The 19,990-nt window shown below is 40.4% G+C and overlaps 1 protein-coding gene across 2 annotated transcripts; it reads right to left on the reverse strand.

The window, feature by feature from the left end:
- On the reverse strand, window positions 1-17,236 carry nek6 (NIMA-related kinase 6). 2 transcript variants are annotated; one of them, XM_017427392.3, is made up of 10 exons: window positions 16,974-17,236; window positions 6,198-6,276; window positions 5,940-6,080; window positions 4,828-4,890; window positions 3,564-3,674; window positions 3,215-3,323; window positions 2,826-2,933; window positions 2,619-2,713; window positions 325-438; window positions 1-221 (listed from the first exon to the last, which is right to left on the reverse strand). In XM_017427392.3, exons 2-10 carry the CDS (start codon window positions 6,264-6,266, stop codon window positions 111-113), a joined length of 921 nt encoding a protein of 306 aa, XP_017282881.1. In that variant the 5' UTR covers window positions 6,267-6,276; window positions 16,974-17,236; the 3' UTR covers window positions 1-110. The 2 variants fall into 2 exon arrangements, with proteins under 2 accessions (XP_017282881.1, XP_037835176.1); XM_037979248.1 differs by lacking the exon at window positions 16,974-17,236 and adding an exon at window positions 9,743-9,765.
- Between the last annotated feature and the right edge of the window lie 2,754 nt (window positions 17,237-19,990).

A 19,990-nucleotide genomic window follows, 5' to 3' on the forward strand; every position in this document is an offset into this window, starting at 1 on the left:
TTTTTTCCTCCCTCAAATGAAGCTAAGGCACGTTTTGGCAACATCAGGCAAAGCTAACATCAAGTGGTTTGAGCTCCTCGGACTGAGTGGACGACGGCGACGGGAGGCGCTCAGGTGCTGGAGGTCCACATGTGCATCTGTTTGGCGATCTGAAGCACAAAGACGATGTCGGGCCTCTGGTCCGGGTTGGGGTTGATGCACATGCTGACCAAGTCCCGCAGCTGAGAGACAAGCAGGCGGGTTAGTCAGTTTTTTCTTCATGATAAAGCCTCAAAACTGGAAGAAGCTGTTCATTAGTTGGAAAAGGTTTGCCTGTTCGTTTACCTTCTCAGAGTAAAGGTCAGGTGGGAGAGGGGGGTAATCACACTGCTCGATCTTTTGGCACAGAGACAGGAGGTTCATCTTGTCCCCATAAAAAGGACTCTGCAGGGCAGCCATCTGTAGAAAGAGTTAAAGTGGGGATGAGACAAAGTCGTGGAGGAGCATGCCTGACGTGTGTGAGCAGGACGACCCGCAGCCATCTTTGCTGTCTTTGTGTTATGGGAGGACGCGGAGCTGCAGACTCTCAGGAGGATTCATTTCACAGCTTTTGTCAGAGACTCACTAACACGACCCAGCCTGTGCTCTCAGATTTCAATCAGACTTTAGGAACCAGGGCAAGAAACAAAAACGGGGAAAAGATGGAGATTATTAATTGCAGCGCACTGAGACTGGGTGTCCTGGAACACGCTGAGCCCACCGTTCTGCACAGTGGCTTCGTGCTTCGATGCAACATGGAGAATATATGAATAAAACCTGTGCCTCTCCTCGGAGCCATCTTTAAAAGTGTCTGTACAAACGTCCTGGTTGAAATGTTCTTCTGCCGCTCAGCTTCCTGTTTGTGCACGTCAAACACGCTCTTTTTCTCAGTTTGCACCTAAAACTGTTGTGGAACAACCCCAAAACAGATAAAGTTCTTCAAAAATAAATCGACGCAGGCTTGCTTCGTCCGGATACTGCAAAACCTTATCTGCAGCAAGGTTTGCAGTTGTGGGCTGGATTCAGTGCTGAATGAGAAAGAACTTTTCACGTCACGTTAAAAAACCCTTAAATCCGCTGCGTAATAATGTAAATGGTCAGAAACTCATTTGAGAATGCTTTATTTAGCAGTAGGGATTTAAGGATTTAATGGATTTTGCATCCATCGTAGGTTTTTAACCCAATTTGAGTTATCAATATGAAACTCCTACTAGTCACGAGATGAGGTCAGAGGTCAACGGGGATAACAATCGACATACTTTCTCAAATTCACAGCAGATTTTGCGTTCTTTCAGGTAAATATGAAGCCGTGAATCAGTTTGATTGACTCCATAAATGTTGCCAAACAAGCACCAACATTTATCTGACCCGTCTACCTAAATAATCCTAATAATATCAAGAAATACAAAAGAAATCAGCTAAAATAATCTGAAATAAAAAGCAAAGCTTCACTCGTTTATGCCCTTGCTGGGTTTACTTCCATGACTTTTATCCAGACAGACTCTGTGACTGCAACTTTGACACTGACCAACAAAATGTCTTTTTCATAGCAACCCCCCGTTACAATGTAGGAGACACATTTATCTTCCTGTGTTTGGACTTCAGTGTTGGGAGGATGTTTCAGCAGTTTTGGTTTTTGTGGTTGTCAACATTTGCACCCCCTGTTTTTCTCAGAATCAGAGCACAGAGGAAGATGAGTGCGCAGAGGAAGGAGTCGAACGGGAGGCGTTTGTACAGACCACATAAAATCTGAGAGCGAGGGCAGAGTTTTGAGGAGCGTAGCTTGGCCTTAAAGGTGCAGTTCACTGCGAGTGGATTAAAAGGTTTCTATTTAAGATTCTGCATCTTTTCAAATAAACATAATCACAGTAACTTTCTAAGCTTCCTTGTCTTTTAACTTCTAATAGGAACACAAAAAGCTGCACCCTAACTTTAAACAGGCCTGTGAGTCAGGAGAGGCACACTGCAGCTGTTAGATGGATCAATCACTGCACTGAAACTAGTGATAAATCACACTGATGAGCTGTAAAACTCGCTAACATTATCTTTAGGTTTCCTTTGGATGATTTACTTTTCCATTGAAAGCCTAATGCTTCCTGTTGCAGAGGATGTCACACCTTTTCCTAACATTTCCTTTTTTCTATGAGCTTAAAAACAGCAAAATAAAGGATAAAAGCTCCTGAAAACCTGCGATAATGACCCATATGTGTCGTGAACTCATTAGCAAGGACAGCAGTGAAGGTTTGAATAAATTAAATCATCAAACTTGTTCGACAAAAACTCAAGCCTGGATAAAAATAAAAACAGAACTGCTGACTTTTAGTCCCACACTCCCTCACCTTAGGCTTGGTTCAGTGAATTCTTACAGTGAGTCAAATGTTCTGTAAACACGTGTGTCACAGATGAGTGAAGAAAGCGGCTACAAAAAGCCTTCACTGGAGACTTTAGTTCCAGACAGCGTTAGTCATCACAAGGACCGGGAGCTGAGAGGCTCGCCAGCCGCCTGGCTTCACAAAGTCTGACATTTTTTTTACTTTCATGAGGAGGAAGCTTTTCACTGAGGTCGAATTAAGAGGTCCTGCCAGCGAACGGGAACTTACCTCGTACAGAAGGCAGCCCAGAGACCAGATATCGGACTTAAAATTGTATCCGTTCTCGTGGATCCTCTCTGGTGACATGTAGTAAGGTGTCCCCACTGGAACATACAGAATTACAAACTAAATTAAACCTACTTTCAAAATTAGAGGCTCAATGAAATGTATTTATGCACAACATACATAATGATCAATATTCTGTTTGAAGTTTACCTAAAGAATGTGCTGCGGTCGTTTTGGAGCTGAAAAAGCGTCCTAATCCGAGGTCGCCCAGCTTCACCTCCCCTGTGGCTGTTATGAACACATTTGCTGGCTTGATATCTGTTTGGACACACAAACACACACTTAAATTTAAAAAGTCAATATTAAATCAAAGCTTACTTAAATTGGTTGGAGAGCGAGCCATGGTGCTAAAACTAAACATGTTAAACGCTCTACATCCATACGGTTGGGTGTAAATATTTAGGTTTCTCTGGATAATTTATCTAATTTCTGGTTTTGATATTAAAATGCTCTGAGCTGAATGAACTACAGCTGGAGACTCAGAAGGGGAACATGGAGATGAGGTGTGAAGATGAGTGAATGTGCGAGGAGTTGGTTACCTCGGTGCATCACTCTGCGTGAGTGCATGTGCTCCAGAGCGCTGCACAGCTGCACAAAATATTTCCAGATTGTCCTTTCTGGGATAAGTCGCCTCTTCTTCTTGAAGTACTGAAGACAGAAAGACAAACACATTTAAGTATGTTTAAGTAGAGACCTGGGTGATGGGAAAACAAGTTTCCCAACTTATGTTTTAAAATAGTTGGTCGTGTTAGGCTTGGAAAGAGAGCAGAGGGTTCCAGGCTGTGATAAACCTGAATATGGGCTTTTATTCCAAAATGGGACTTTTTTTTTAAATTTGGTCTCTTTCTGCGCACATCATCTATTGGTTTGTTTAAAGCAGCTTCTGACCTTTATCATCTGGGACAAATCTCCAGCATCTGCCAGCTCCAGAACAATGTTGAGCTCATTGTCTTCAATAAAGGAGTCCAGGTACTTGATCACATTGGGATGATTCAGCTGCTGCAGTGGGCAAAGAAGAGACAAATGATTAAACACAGATATTTTGATTTTGTGTTTTCATCTTCACCTGGCATAAAACCATCTTTGACAATACAGCAATACAGTTTAACAAGTTCAAAGTGTTGAACTCTCTCTCTCTGTATATATGCTGCTGAATGCATCAGTCCTCTTATCTGTACATATAGTCAGTCAAAAGCTATCACCATAAACACAGCCTATCTGTGCTCCACACACAAACATTCACGTAGTAATACAGACGTTGTTGAGTTACGAAAATGACAAACTAAACAAACGTGTCGAGCAAAAGTGCAGGTTTAGTATTAGCTAATGCATTGTTTCACACCAGTCCATTGTTTTTGAGAAAGTGTTGTTTCGCAAGCCTATGAAATTATAAAAACAATGCCCTCAGTTGGCTCGCCATAAGTCTAGCCTGGATGATTAGACCTGACAACACTTCAGAGTTGGCTGGATTTTTCCTTTAAGAGATACTTTCAGGAGTTTATCAGTTTTTCAGTTTGACACAAGCCTGAGGTTTAACTCCTCCTAACAGTTCAGACTGGACAAAAAAAGGATTTTATTTTATAGTGAATTTAAAAGGTGATGAATCCTACATTGCTGTAAACGACCTGCTAACTTAGACCCTCCCCACTGACAAGGATGGTTTGATGTTTTGTTTTCTTTTTGTCTATTCTTCTGGGGGAGTTGTCTGTAAGAAGTAGTGTTTGGCATTTGTTTTAGTTTCCTGTGGTACTGTACCGTACCGAACTGTGACCCTCATACCTTAGGTCACAGGTGTCAAACTCCATACCTCGGGGGTCGCTCTCCTGCATGGTTTAGATGTGTTCTTGCTTTAAAACACCTGCTTTAAATTAATAGCTTTGTGGACGTGCTTCTGGAGAAGAATGGTGAGGAGGTAATTGAACCATTTGGATCAGGTGTGTTGGAGCAGAAAAACCTAAACCTTCCAGGCCTTTTAAGGCACCCCTGCCTTAGGTGTACTGTAACATCCCTAATTTTAATAATATACTTATTTTAAGTTTCAATCTTGGATTAAGTTTCCTTTTATTATTCATCTAAACAATGCTGGAAAAACACTTTATTAACTTCCCTTTCTTTCTGACCCACTAAAAACAGCAGCTTTGATTGATTTTACCTTCAGGAGATCAATTTCTTTGATGCAGTCCTGACGAGCCTTTGCATCCATCATCTCAAAGATCTGCAGTGACAAAGATGGGATCTAGTATCTTATAGGGATTTAATACAAGTAAAGTAGAAATTCTGAAGAAACAACAACAACACCACTAAAATTTAAATGTTAATGCAATACTAAAGAAAACACTCAATATTCAGTACCATTTGATACTGTGGGGAGAAAACTCAATGAATTAAAAAGCAAAATAATGTTTTAAATGTCTGCACTCTTAAGCCCTGATGAAAATGACATCTAATCATTTTCTGTACCCCATTAATCATGTTCAGGGTCGTAAGGGGCTGGTGCAGTCAAAGGGTGACAGGTGGACACCCTGATCCGAGTTTACAGTCCATCCCATGGCCGACACAGAGACACACAAGAAAGACAACCATACTCGAGCCCACTCACACATGAAGGTACATTCAGAATCACCAGGCAGCCTAACAAGCATCTTTTAGCCTGTGTGAGGAAATTATTTCCCAAAGAAAATGGAAGCATGCATTAGAAGAACGTGCAAGCTCCAGACTGACACACCAACACAAAATAAAAAGGATAAAATATCATTAAGTTTGTTTGATGTTGGTGACAGCAGCAGCTCCGTGTTAAAGCCAGCTGTTAAGTTCAGGTTAAGGCTGTAGAGAAACATTATGAGGCAACTTGAGGGCACTACTGGCATTCACATTAAAGCAAATGAGTAACAAATTAAATATTAAATTTTAGTATCGAAAACCTGACTGAAGTTTTTGACAACCCAGTCAGAAGACAGCAGGACTTTACAGATAAAAAATATGATCCAAGTAGTTCCAAACTTGCAGTGGGCTTCAGGTCAATTAGACACAGTTATAACATGTTTTACCACAGAAAGAGCTTCTGACAGGGTTCAGAAAAATGCCTACATCTCTACATCTCCTGTTTATTTGACACATGCTATTGTATGTACAGAATGTTTGGTATTAACCTTGACAAGTGAAAGTATGAAAAGTATTTGGAGTAAGCATTCAGAGGGAGTACGTGACCAACTTATCCAAGGATGTGGTCTGAAGCACAATAAGACACGGCGCAGAGTACTTTACCTGGACTTTCTTGAGTGCCACAAGCTGTTTATCCAGCAGATATGTGGCTTTATAGACCTCACTGAACTGACCCCGACCAATCTTCTTTTCAATGCGAAAGTTGCCCATAGTGCAGCAGTATTTACAGCTCGACACATTTCTCTGCGGAGGGGAAAACAAAATGAGGACAAAAGCCTTTTACTAAACTACAATGCTTCCTTAAATTATCAATCTCTCTGACTCCCGTCTAATAACGAACATGCAGGTTATTTCTCCTACCTGATCCTCCTGATTAGGCAGCTTGCACAGATTGTCTAAAGAAGGCTTGTTGTTGTTCTGCACCTCCATGGTGGAACATCTGCAACAAACAAGAGTTTACATTTTTAATCCATCACAGATCAACCATTTAGAAAGCCTAACAAGACACAAAATTAGGTCAAATATTAACTTGCATTAATTTGTGTGTATGTGTGAAAAGTCCAGTTTCATAGTTGTTTTTTATATGCATTTTTTTTTTTTTTAAATATTAGATTTTCTTACTTGTTTTTTGTAAAAAAGAAAAAAAAACCTAACCAGGTACTAGGTCTGTAAAACGACCGTTTCAACATTTAACAGTTTTATGCTCCATCCCCGTTTGTAAATCAGTTCAGATAAATAAATAATCGCTCATCTATGTTTTCTTTTACATGCGCCAAAAACTTACGCACGCAGTTTCTTGTGCGTTAGATGCAGCACCAAGACAAAGTAATGACCGCATGGAGACGTTTCCCAGCCCTAAAATCCCTGATAAAAGTGAACACACTGGTCTGTAGTTCTTGGCCTTCCCACGGACCTGGCAACTGAACAGGAAGTCCTTTGTATTTGTAACTAACACTAAAATCTTAATGGTTCTGTTAAACACATTCCAGCTGGAGGAGTCTGGACATCCAGCATGTGATCTGATCACATATCTCTGGGACTGCTCACGCTCTTCCAGGCTGCAGCAAGCATTCAAGGTCAACAACGACTGAAAAGATAACAGATTTTGTAAAATGGATGAATCTGAAATTCTTTCACTCTGTAGAAGAATGCTGTTTTTTTTTCTAGAAAAATGAAGAAGTTTGTTATTAGGACAAGTGAATGGCTCAACATCTTGCATTAAAGCTCAGAAGACTCCCAAAAAGCATAGTGCGAGTCAAAAATGTGTGGATGAAAACTTACAATTGGTGAACCAGAAAGCAGAAATACGGGCCACAATCTCATAATAAGAAACTCTAAAGGTTTAGGATATGCACATACTTGTTTAAATTATTTTAAGGCAAAGGTTCATGTAAAAACACATTTCAATTTTAAAACTTGCTGTCAGATTTGACAAAAATAATGACCTATAATGCCAACAAATAAAATAAAATGAAGTCCCCTTTACTATTTGAAATAATCCACACATAATTTCATCCGTTTATTTTTATATAGATGACCTGTTAAGCAGATCAGCACCTGCTGTGTGATGCTGGAGTAAAATTAGACACTTCAGACTGGAGGACCCATCTGAAAGAGTCTGAGGACATGTTTAGACCCGGCTGAATCTGTCTCCTGTGGACAGTTTCAAGTATGAGCAGTAAAACCCATCTGGAGTGATCAGATCTAAGTTTCCATTTGTGCATGTACACACTGTTGGTACCCCTCGTTTAATGAAAGAAAAACCCACAATGGTCACAGAAATAACTAGAATCTGTTAAATCAAGGTGTGTCCACTAATTTGCATCACAGGTGTCTACAATCTTGTAATCAGTCAGTGGGCCTGTAGGGCTACAGGTAGTCACTGTGCTGTTTGGTGACATGGTGTGTACCACACTCAACATGGACCAGAGGAAGTGAAGGAAAGAGTTGTCTCAGGAGATTAGAAAGAAAATTATAGACAAGCGTGACAAAGGTAAAGGTTATAAGACTATCTGGACACACCTTGATTTAACGTGTCCCTTTGGTCACATTATTTTCAGGGGTACCATCATTTCTGTCCAGGCCGGTTTCATGAGTTTTGTTTTGTTTTTTTAATTCTGTTGAAGCGTGGTTGTAAAGCAATGTCTGACTTTAATTTGTTCATTTTCATAGAATTTTTATTTATTATTACTTTTGTCAGATTCTAGTTATTTCTGTGACCATTGTGGGTTTTTCTTTCATTAAACGAGGGGTACCAACAATTTTGGCCACATGTGAAATAAAACATAAATCACATCAGACTGGAGGCTGTCAGCTGAGCAACACACAGGACAAACAGGTCTGATGATTCTGTAAAACCACATACATTCAATCATCTGAACTCTGAAAGTGTTTTGACATGAACACGATTTGTCACTTTTGTGGACAGTAAAACAAATTTAAAATAAACATAATATGGAAAAAAAACACTTCACGTGCTTGTGAGCAAAGATTTGCATGTTTGAAGTCACCTCCAACTCAAAAAACAGGTCAAATATATGTAAATGTCACTTTGTTCAGGCTGCCTTGGTCTGAAAATGTTTCATCAGTCTTTCACTGTTAGGTCAAGCTTGAAAACTGAGATTGTTTTAGGTCTTTGTGGTGTTTTGACCAACACGTCACAGACATTTTATAAAAAAGGTCTAGGAACTGTCACTTTTGTGACAAACCTTGTGAATTAGACAGATGCTCAAAGCTTGAAACTGTGCCCATAAAAGACGCAGCAGGAATAACTCTACCTGTGAAACCTGATGGTCACCAAGTAGCACACAGGAACATGGACTAAACAGCATCGAGTCAAAGGTTTTGCCTCAAGGATATTTTGTAATGGACGGACTGTTTTAGTCCCAGAGGCGTGTTGAAAGTTTTGGCACTTGACTGAGGACGTCCAAGTGGCAACATGAGCAGCAGTGGCATGAAGCACATCCACTCTTTCCTGTGAAGTGCTCTGGAGTTGGACAAAGTCTCATCTCTTCTTCCTGCCACTGACACTGAGTACCCAAACACTGTTGCTGAACCAGAACAACCCTTCACGGAGGCAGTGTTTCTGATTGGACCAGCCCTTTGCAGCAGAAATGTGCCCGACCACAAAATGATTCAAAAATGACCTGGCTTACAACATCTCCAGATTTCAGCTCAAAATAGTTTAGTTTATTTATACACTTTTACTTTTTTTTTTTATGTCATTTTGATGTGCTATCCAACCGAACAAACAAGTCTAATCCGCAGAGGCCTCGATATTTAACCTCCCGGATCTAGAGATCTGCTACTGATGCCAGATATTACCACAGACTGTTCAAGCCCCCAGAAACATGCAGTTTCCCAGACATATGCGGTAATAACTTCTGCTGAATAGAAACGTTGTTGTACTGTTGAGTGTTACTGACAGTGATATTTCCAAACAAGTGGATTCCTGAGAAAAGTCAAAGGTGAGATACGACGGCATCAAAGGGTCCTCCCAGCCTCTCTTGTGACTGAGTCATCTGAGTTTGGCCTCCTGCCTCCCTTTTTGTTTTTTTACTTTTTTTAGCCAAACGCAGAGGAAAAAGAGCTTCTGTAATAAATCTGTCACAAACTGATTCAATACTTTAAAGAAAACTCTTAAGAACAACTTAGAAACTTACTTGCTATCACCAATCTACGGCTTGTTTGGAGCAGAATTTCCTGCCAAGTAAATGAAGCTGAAACTTGTTGAAATATCACAAGAACTGTTACACCATGCCCATCTCTGATGAGTCATTTTTAAGCATTTAGCTGAAAGGGCATGTCCTGACTCGCACTCATTTTGTGCAAACAATGAAACTGGCCCTACTGTGTAACTCGTTGAAAGGGGTTTGGGAAATCCTTTTGAGCAGTCAGTGTCTTACCTGCAGCAGACAGGAGTCAGAGAGCTCACAGCTTAGAGAAACCGGCTTCCTGACAGACAAGTCAGACTAACGGGTGCTGAGACCAGTGGCAACGGAGAAGATTTGTGATTGGGAAATTTTACCCTGCACCACTTCAACTGTCTTTAATTTGTGAGTACATTTCTCACGTAACGTCAGTGGTGCAACTCTGTCCACTCTTCCTCAGTTGTGTTGAAACAAGAAAACAAGTCTAACTGGATTATGCAAAAGTAGGTTAGTGAAGAAAAACGATCTTAACTAAAGTTCAGCTACGGTTTATTTTATCTATTACAATGTGCACATCTGTTGTCCCTGGTCTAAATATTAGTTAAAGCCATAACAGCTGTCAAAATACACCATTTTTTAATGTTTTTCATTTGATTGTTTTGTATCTGTGTATCACCTACAATAAAAATAACCACTAAATATGCATCATTTACTACTAATGGTTTACTGCAAAGATTGTAATAAATGAGCAAGATAAGTAGTCATGTTTTGTTGCCAACAATTACGAGGCTGTGAACAAAGGCGAGGCATACCTGAGTTACATTAACCCCCAAACTATAATTTATTAATGCTGAAATTGTGTTAGAAGCATAAAAATTCAAATAAAATCAATGAATTTTTGGACAGCTGTTATGGCTTTACATGGACTCGTCTGTAATACATTCTTCATGATTTACTGCAGGTAAGACACTGACTGGTCCTAAGTACTTTACCTAAAGACACTTATTATAAAAGAAACAACTAATCCTTTAAATCTCACATTTAACAATTATTATTAAATTCAAGTGATTGTTTTAAAAATAAAACGTGTCTTGTTTCTGAAAACTCATCTGTCTGCTATCATTCATGCGTTCATATTGGTTCTAGGTGTCTTTAGCTGTGGTTGTTCCCTGCAGCCGGTTAGAACCAGGTGTTGGGAAAATAATGCATTACAACAGAACAAGCTGGACTACACAGACTAGCGTTTCCTCACTGTGACTACCAACATAGTTTTGCAATAAAAGCCTGAATCACGCATGCTCTTGTGTAAATCCCTTTGTTAAGAGGAAGGTAGAGAGAATAATGTGTTTGCTTTATTTTAAATTTGTCAGAAAAACAAAGCAACTTCCCATTAAAATGTCCAACAAGAAGCTGCTTTTTGTCACACGTTGTCATCAGTAGGAGGACGTTACAAGCATGTTTGCAGCTCATTGACACAGAGAAAGGAAGGATGGTGTGCTGTGAATGAGAGGAAGTAACCGGAACAGTAAAACGTTGACTTAATCATGTCAGATTATATTCATAGGACTGTGCTTTAGTTGGGAAAAACTAGTTTTAAAAATAACCCTTTAATTAAACTTCCAAAGAGCGGGAACTGGCCCACAGGTCACTAATTAAGTAAGTCTGGTTAACCCATGGGTTCTCCCTATGCACACGTGGGTTTCCTCCCATAGACCAAAACTATGCATGTTAGATTAATTGGTAACTCTTAAATTGTCCCTAAGTGGGAGTGAGTGTGCTTATTTGTCTCTGTGTGTCCCTGTGATGGACTTGCAACTTGTCCAGGGTGTCCCCCGCCTCTCCCACAGTGACCGCTGGGGATAGACACCAGCTCCCCGCAACCCGGAAAAGAGAAGCGGGTAAAGAAAATGGATGGACAGATGGATGGTTTGATTGGTTAAACTAGAGTTTGCTTGTAAACTGAGAAACCTTTAGAAAGTCAGTCCTTTTTCTCGCTCATAGACGCACTTTATGGCTGTTTGATAATTTGCCAAATAAACTTTTCTTTTCCTGGTTCCAATGCAAATAACATACCAGGAAGAAAAAATGGCAAATAAAGCCAGAACCTGAGAGGTGCTTTCCAGTAAAGTTTAACAGACCTTGAACTCTTCACCATTTTTAAGACAGTTTCTGCTGAATCATCCGTTTCCTCTTGATGAAATGACAAACTGTTTGTAGCTCCTTACAGATTAGCACAGGTAGCAAATGTTGCACGTTCCAGGATTTGAAGCAAACTCTGTGCAAGTTTGCCTAGTCAAAGAGAAAAAATTAAAAGTCTTTACTACTCTAAACTTTCTTATGGTTAAACTAAATTAAAACAATTTTGTGGATTGAGTGGAGGAAGTGCTGTAGAGGTATTGCGCCAGTATTGTACCTTTATTATGGAAAGACAGTGGTTGACCGAAAAATTGTAAGATGGAAATGGTTTTTTTTTTCTTTCAGCACTTCATCTGACATGTTGAATGGGGTCCAAGAAGGAAATCAGCTGTAGATGCACATCCAGTGATTACTTTTGAGAGTTTCATTAAAATCTGTTCACTGGTTTAGGAGATGTTTTGCTAACAAACAGACAAACAAACACATATTATTTTATTTTTTAATGCTATCTATAAATGACTTACAGGCTTACTATTAAGCACCTGATTGAAGCATTAAACAATCTGTTGAACTGAACACTTAAGGATATTTTACTATTGAATTGTTAACATTTTATTTAATCACCAGATCATCAGACACTTTTTAGGCATAAAACTGTCATAAAACATGGAATTCATGAAATTAAAAAATAGAAACAATTGATTGTTAAAGGTCCCTATACTTGCTTTTAGTTAGATTATAAATGTTAAATACACTTCTAGATCTAGAGGTTTAGATTCTTGGTTGAAACAAAGATTTCTTTTTAAAATAAATACATTGTAGATTTTCGTTGACTATGCAAGTACTTTTCTTGTACAAATGTGTCCTTTTAGAGTTCAGAGCGTCCTGTTCAGTACAGTACATTCATGTTCCTTATTCTCTGCACCGAAATATCTTCTTCATTAGTCATCTCTGTCAGCTTCCTTCCTGACTCTTTCAGATTCATTTTATCTGCAGACAAAAAGCCATTTACTGGGCAGAAAATGTCAATGAATTAGTCATCATGCCAGTTTCTTAGTTCTATTTATTTCATATTCTCGTGAATATATCTGAATCATCATCCTGTTAGATGGTAGGCAGGAGACCAGAAAATAGATCAATATGCTTCAAACTCCTACGTTCGATCTGCTGCGGGACAATTCTTTAAACTAATCCCACACTGCACAGATCAAAATGTCTTCAGTGTGGTACCTTTTTACACCATCTGACATGACTCCCGCCACATTGTGCATCTGTTTAACTATGAAGGGAGCAGGTTTGTTTCTGTAGAAAACAAGAAAAGCAAAAAACTGAAAATCTGTAGTTTTGTTTCTTTCTTCTAGTTTAATAATCTTTATCTGGTTCCATTTATATAAATATACAGTATATACTTAAATATACTAATACAGTAATGTCCAATGTCTACTAGTTAATATACAATGTGTTAATGTGCAGAGTAGAGAACTATTGTTCAACAGTAATTCAAAAAAAGTTGGGATCTTAACTTAATTTGATTTGATCTATATTGTTTGTATGCACAAAACACAGAATACGGACGGTATTAACTTGCACTCATTAAATGATCCAAGTCTGGTGAGCAGGAGAACCCTACTGGTTCTCTAACCTGCAACTAAAATGTGACCAAAGTGTTGTTCTTGGTACCGAGTTCTGAGGAAAATGAAACCGCAGAGCAGGAGCTGCGTGCAGAACGAGGACATCTTGTTGCAAGAGAGGAACTTTAGGAAAGCTCCATGTTTGGAGGGATGTGTGTGTTATTAATGTTTTGAATGGAAGCAAATACTGAAACAGCTTATGGGGTCATAACATGAATATATACATAAAATGTTTACTGATTCACAGGGGCGGGGTGCGTTTTAACCTGGGGAGGATTTTTTTTTATTGGCCAGGCGAGAATGAAAACCTTTTGTGTGTGAACTAGTGGAGTGGATCTTTGGTGTCACATCATTTACTTCATCCAACACTGTTTAAGGATAAATTTTGATTGGTTCATACAAATTATTCCTTTGTGTATGTGCCGCCAGCTGAACTACTCTTTGTTCTTCTTCATATCTTTAAACCGGCCTTGGATCAGCCACCTACTTTCACGGCAGAGTTTTAAACTGAAATCATCTTTTGTTGAGAAATGGCAGATCTGTAGGCGTTTTGATCAAACCTTAAATATGGCATTATGAACACAATCTTTTGCAATATTGTGTGACATCACACTCAGAGGTATGTGTTGTGAATGACTCTCAGCTACTAAGACAACTTGTAGTTCAATATCTGTTAAGGTGACTGAATTACAGCCATTTTTGTGTTTTCTAAGGTCAGTTGGTTGTGGTACTCATCTTAAAATGGGTTGGCTTCAAAGCATAAAGCCATATCTGTCAAATTACGCCATTTTAGACGTTGATTTGATTTTTTTTAATATGTGTATCATCTGTAATAACAATAACCACCAAATACTCATAACTCACTACCAAAAGTCTACCCCATAATTTGTAATAAATGAGCGAAATCAGTGGTTAGGTTTTGTTGCCAACAATTACGAGTCATTTGTTTACATTGAGCTTTGACGAGTACACCTCAGACGATGGAGTCAGAGAGGCCAGGTCAAAAGTGAAAAAGTAAAGTTCTTCTTTCTGCTTCTGAGAAGAAACAGTGACTAAAAGCTGTGAGGATGAGTCAACAGAAATAGTCATTTAGGTGGAGGAAAATGAGTGGTGGGGAGCGTTAAAGCATAAGTTGGCGCTAAAATCAGATGCAAATGAGCCGTGTCGAGAAATTCCCAACTCTAATGGGAGAATTTCTGCAACTGATCTGAACTGACTATTTAGTTGTAAACAAAGGTGAGGAATATTTTTCCAGTTTTCTAACACAGTTTTTAAGAAAAACCCTGATGAGTTGAATTGACACCAAAATAATCATTTAATGATGTAAATGTTGTGTTAGAAGCATAGAAACTCAAATCACAAACATTGAAAATCTGCATATTTTGACAGTTGAGGAGGTACATCCATTGATCACTTCCTGAAAGTTTCATTAAAATCCGTCCAGTAGTTCATGAGATACACTTCATTGCCAAAGGTATTCCTTCACCCATCCAGATCACTGAATTCAGATGTTCCAATCACTGCCACAGCTGTATAAAATCAAGCTCCTAGGCATGCAGACTTCTTCTACAATCATTTGTGAAATAATGGGTCATTCTCAGGAGTTCAGTGAGTTCCAGCATGGAACTGTGATAGGATGTCACCTATGCAATAAGTCTAGTTCCTCTTTACTAAATATTCCACAGCCAGCTGTTAGTGGTTTTGTAACAAAGTGGAAGTGATTAAAAAAACGACAGCAACTCAGCCACAAAGTGGTCGGCCACGTAAAAATCACAGAGCGGCCTCAGTGGATGCTGAGGCTCATAGAGCACAGAGGTCACCAACGTTCTGCAGAGTCAGTAGCTACAGACCTCCAAACTTCATGTGGCCTTCAGATTAGCTCAAGAACAGCTTGGAGAGCTTCATGGAATGGGTTTCCATGGCCGAGCAGCTGCATCCAGGCCTTACGTCACCAAGTATAAAGCCTCAGATGCAGTGGAGTAAAGCACAACGCCACTGGACTCTAGAGCAGTGGAGACGTGTTCTCTGGAGGGACGAATCACGCTTCTGTCTGGCAATCTGATGAACAAGTCAGGGTTTGGCTGCTGCCAGGAGAACGATTCTTGTCTGACTGCATTGAGCCAAGTGTAAAGTATGGTGGAGGGGGCATCATAGTGTGGGGTTGTTTTTCAGGAATTGGGCTCAGCCGCTTTTGTTCCAGTGAAAGGAACTCTTAATGCTTCAGACATTTTGGACAATTTCATGCTCCCAGCTTTGTGGGAACAGTTCGGGGAAGGCCCCTTCCTGTTCCAATAAGACTGTGCACCAGAGCACAAAGCAAGGTCCATAAAAACATGAATGAATTTGGTGTGGAAGTCTGTCCAACATCAGTGTCTGACCTCACAAATGAGCTTCTGGACGAATGGTCAGAAATTCCCATAAACCTTCCCAGGAAAGCCTTCCCAGAAGAGTTGAAGCTGTTAGAGCTGCAGAGGATGGACCAACATCATATTAAACCCTATGGATTAAGAATGGTTCATATGTGTGTGTGAAGGGAGACGAGTGAATACTTTTGGCAGTATAGTGTAATTTGCTAACAGACAGACACTGTCGACCCCAAACAGTTAATGGCAATATTTCAAACAAAGATCTTGCGCAATCTGCTAGAGCTCAGCATATTTGTGGGGGATCAGTGTCAACTACTTCCAGAACCAGACTTTAGGTCAAAAACTGTAAAATCAACTCAGTTAAAGCTACTTTTGTGTTATTTAAGGTCAGCTGACTGTGGCAGCCATCTTGAATCAGGTTGGCTCCAAAATGTATGCTGCTGTAGATGTACATCCAATGATCCCCTGCAGCAAGTTTCATTCAAATCCATCCAGTGGTTCTTGAGATATTGTGCTAACAGACAGACACCGGCCAAAAACATGAAGAACAGCCTTGATAGAGTCAGAATGTTGCAGTTTGGAACCATAAAACAGTCATCTAAACAGCCACAAAACCAAAGAAAGCTTGAAATGCGTTTTCAAACCACTTTTAAATGTCAAAGATCAGCAGCAAAGGCTGTTTGGTGGTGAGGACACACACGGGACACCGTCTTTCTGTCTCAGCTGACACGTGACTAATTTTAGCCACTTATTTGACATTGGATGCCCAGGAAGGCATCCTCACGAGCCAGCAGCAGCAGCCAACCACCGCCTGAACACCGCCCACACCCCACACCGCCCACACCCCACACCGCTGCATCCACAGAAACCACGACGCTCTGCTCCATCCTGCCTTTATACAGCCACTATTATCATTATTATTACTCACTGGAGGCGTGCGCGCACGTGCGGCCAATTAACTGCTTTCACCAAGTTGCACGTAAAACTGACTTGAGACGTTTTCTGAGGAGACCACCCACACCCCTGAAAGACTCCAACGTGATTAAAATAATTTAAATACCAGCCTGGTTTAATTGGGTGGTTTTTAGGCGGATAAATGTTAGCACGTGGGCTGAATATGGACTCCAGCCGCGATGTTTTTGATACTCCCATCTTGTTTCGTTTGCCCAAAGCGCGACGCAGGCCACGTTTCACACCGGATGGCAGCCTCTTGTCCGTAAACCCCTTCGTGTCCACGGCGGGGGTTTAAAGCGACATTTTAGGGGTGAGGTTTCCTCCAGGACGCGTCGTCAACAAGCCGCCCGAGCTCGCGCGGAACCACGCTAAGCTAGCTAAAAGTTGTGTGCGTCTTACCTGAGTGAGGAGGGGGGGTGGAAGAAAAGCCAGCGACGTCCTACAACCAGAAAGCCGCGAAGTTTCAGCTGTTTACATGTGGTGCCTGTTGTTGTTGTGCGGCTCCTCAGACTCCAGTCCTGCCCCGGAGACACTCCTCGCGCCGTGTGTGTGTGTGCGCGCGCCGCCGCCGCTTCTGGCTAACAACTTTCTGAATGAGAGCGCGGAGAGGGCACTTGTGAGCCGAGGCGTGTGATGGGGAGGAAGTGGGTCATAAGTGGGCCGCTCCCCGTCTGCTCCGTGCCCCCCCTACCACCTCCACCCCCCGACACGTGAGGGGAGGCTGGTCGTCTCTAATGACACGAGACGCGAGGTAACCCCGGCGGGTTGTCCATTCAGCAGTTTGGGAAGGAAAGTGTAGCTTCCTGCTCTTTCAATCGATCATATGAGGCACGAGGCTGCTTCGAACAGAGATGCGTAACCATGACAACGCGTGGAAACTAAACGCAAAGGTAGTTTAAGGGTTGCATATCGCCCGCCGCCGTTCACGTCACTGAAATCGTCACAAGAACACCTTGCGCGAGCTCATGCGCTCACGCTCAGACTGTGCGCTGTGGATGACTCTCTGCTACTGCCACACCGTGGTTCAGCCCAGTGTTTGTGGCCATCTTCCATCATGTTCACTCCAAACTTCAATCAGCTGTAGGTGGACATCCAACTATTACTTTCTGCAAGTTTCATTAAAATGTGTCCTGTGGGTCGTGAGATATTTTGCTAACAGACACAAGCTGGCAAAAACAGTATCTCCTCCTTTCTGCGGCAGGTGGTAATTAAGAAAAGAAGTTTCATTCAGATTGATTTGATCTCTTTTGTAGCATCTATAAGGTGTTTTAAAATAACCAGACATGTATTTCTGAGCTTTTCCTCCTCTACACAACAGTCAATAAACACATAGAAAGACAAACATGAGCAAAGTTCACATGACGTTTAGCAGATACTGCTTTAAACTGATACGGCTCCACGTAAAACGCCCAAATGCTGTTGATTTGCAATAAAAGTCTCAAATTCTGTCCGGATCACATGATCAGCATGGCTGAGCGAACAGATCCACATGTGTCAGATGCTTGTCCTGCGCTGGATGAGTCACCGTGGAGACGTGTCTGCCTTTGCTGCGTTCACCATGTCATCAGAGCTCACGTGTCCATCGTAGGCACTTTTAGTGGTGAACCTGAGCCTGCATGGGCTCCCCCGAGCAGTCTGAAGCTTAACTACACGGCTCAACACGCAGCAACCTGTGAGGCACTGTTTTCTAACACTTTAATTTTTTTGTCAGAACAAGAACGCTTTTCACCAGTTTAGCTTTTTCTATTAGATCACACAGCACAGGGCAGCACTCATGACCCCTGTTGTTCATTCACTCCCTCCTTGAACCACTTGTTTGTCTGTCCTGACCAATAACATCCCTCAAGATCAGTGACAACTTTAATTTCACCCGCAAGGATTCTGGACGGATATGCAGACCTAAAACATATGACTTTATTACCAATGTGTACTTTCAAAATAACAGTGGATAACTATAACACTTTAAAATGAACCAGTATTTTCATTTAGCGAAGCAATGACTGTCTTGCTGGATTGATGACATTTCCTGCTGTCGCAACATTTAACATTTTTTAAATTGATGGTCTTTGCTGTGTGAGATCAAGAACCAGTTTATAGTTATAAAGAACAACAAGAATAAAATGTATGAATGTGTAAATGACTGTGTTGAAACAGAAATGAGTTACATCGGTCAAGGTAATTTTTAGTTAGTTTTAAGTGTTTTTTGTTAACAAATGGGCCTTTATTATTTTGGTACACAGTTTAAAGACCTTAGAAAGGGTAGTGGGTCTTTATTATAGTGAATTGTGAATTATTTTGATATTGGACATGCTGTGGTGGGGTTTTAATGTTTTCCTGTTTGTTTATGTTTCCGAATGTTTCCTGCACTCTAACTACTTCTGTATACTTTGTGCTACTTCAGTTATTCATATATCAAAATGTTCAGTTCATTCAGGTGATGAGAGCCATGACTTTTTTTTTTTTAGTCATTTTTATACTTTTGAAAAATTAATCTGTATGGATATTTTTTTCCATAGACTTACACTGAGATCTGCTCAGCATATTTGCTCTGTTTACCTTCCAGATAGTTTTTGCTTTTAGCTACCATTTAGCTTCTCTCAGTTTTAAAATAGTCTTTTGCTACTTTTAGCTCCTAGTTACTGTTCTGCTACCTTTAGATTACCTTTTGTTACTTTCAACATTTAGCTAACCTACTTTTAGCTATCGTTTTTTCTTACTTTAAGCTTCTATCTAGCTTTCACTTTCAGCTAGCATTTTGTTACTTATAGCTAGGCTTTTGCTACTTTATCTTTTAGCTGGCCTTTTGATACTTAAACAAGCTTCTTGCTAATTTTAGCTCACATTGTGCTGCTTTTAGCTAGTATTTTGTCACTTTTAGCTTATAGATAGCCTTTTGGTAAATTTGGGCTTTAACCAGCATTTTGTTACATTTCGCTATAGCTTGTTTCACTACTTTAAGCTTTCAGCTACAGTTTTGCTCATTTTAGCTTTTATCTACTGTTTTGCTTCTTTTAACTTTAACACCTCATTGTCAGCTTCCTTACCTAGTGTTAGCAGAATCAGCATTAACTCACATAAAGCTGTCATCCCAGTATGGACTGAAGCACATTAAAACTTCTTAATAATCCTAATGAAATATCAGTCTCTGTAGCATGAGGGGAAAAGAGGACAGCGGAACTAAAGTTTGGGAACATTCATGCTGGGGAACACAATTTGAACGTTATTCCTCAAATATTAAACGTTCAGAAAATATTTTCCCTCAAAAAGTTAAAGTCGTGTGAATATTGTAAAAAAAACTGTCGGTATAAAATAACGGTAACTAACGAGCGTTGGTGATCGAATTGGTCGCCATGGAACTCGAATTGTGGAACTTGTAGTTTTTCGCTGTTTTCGTTCCGCTCCACAGACTTCTCGAG

This window comes from Kryptolebias marmoratus, linkage group LG14, assembly GCF_001649575.2.
Source record: "Kryptolebias marmoratus isolate JLee-2015 linkage group LG14, ASM164957v2, whole genome shotgun sequence".
In the NCBI taxonomy this organism is placed as follows: Eukaryota; Metazoa; Chordata; class Actinopteri; order Cyprinodontiformes; family Rivulidae; genus Kryptolebias; species Kryptolebias marmoratus.

What these genes read in the sequence shown, in the direction of transcription:
- nek6 (XM_017427392.3), bottom strand. Translation starts at nt 6,266, where the DNA reads ATGGAGGTGCAGAACAACAACAAGCCTTCTTTAGACAATCTGTGCAAG. An exon ending in TGGGCTGCCTTCTGTACGAG is followed by an intron (nt 439 to 2,618) that starts GTAAGTTCCCGT and finishes CTCTTTCTACAG; the next exon opens with ATGGCTGCCCTGCAGAGTCC. An exon ending in CTGACCTTTACTCTGAGAAG is followed by an intron (nt 222 to 324) that starts GTAAACGAACAG and finishes CTTGTCTCTCAG; the next exon opens with CTGCGGGACTTGGTCAGCAT.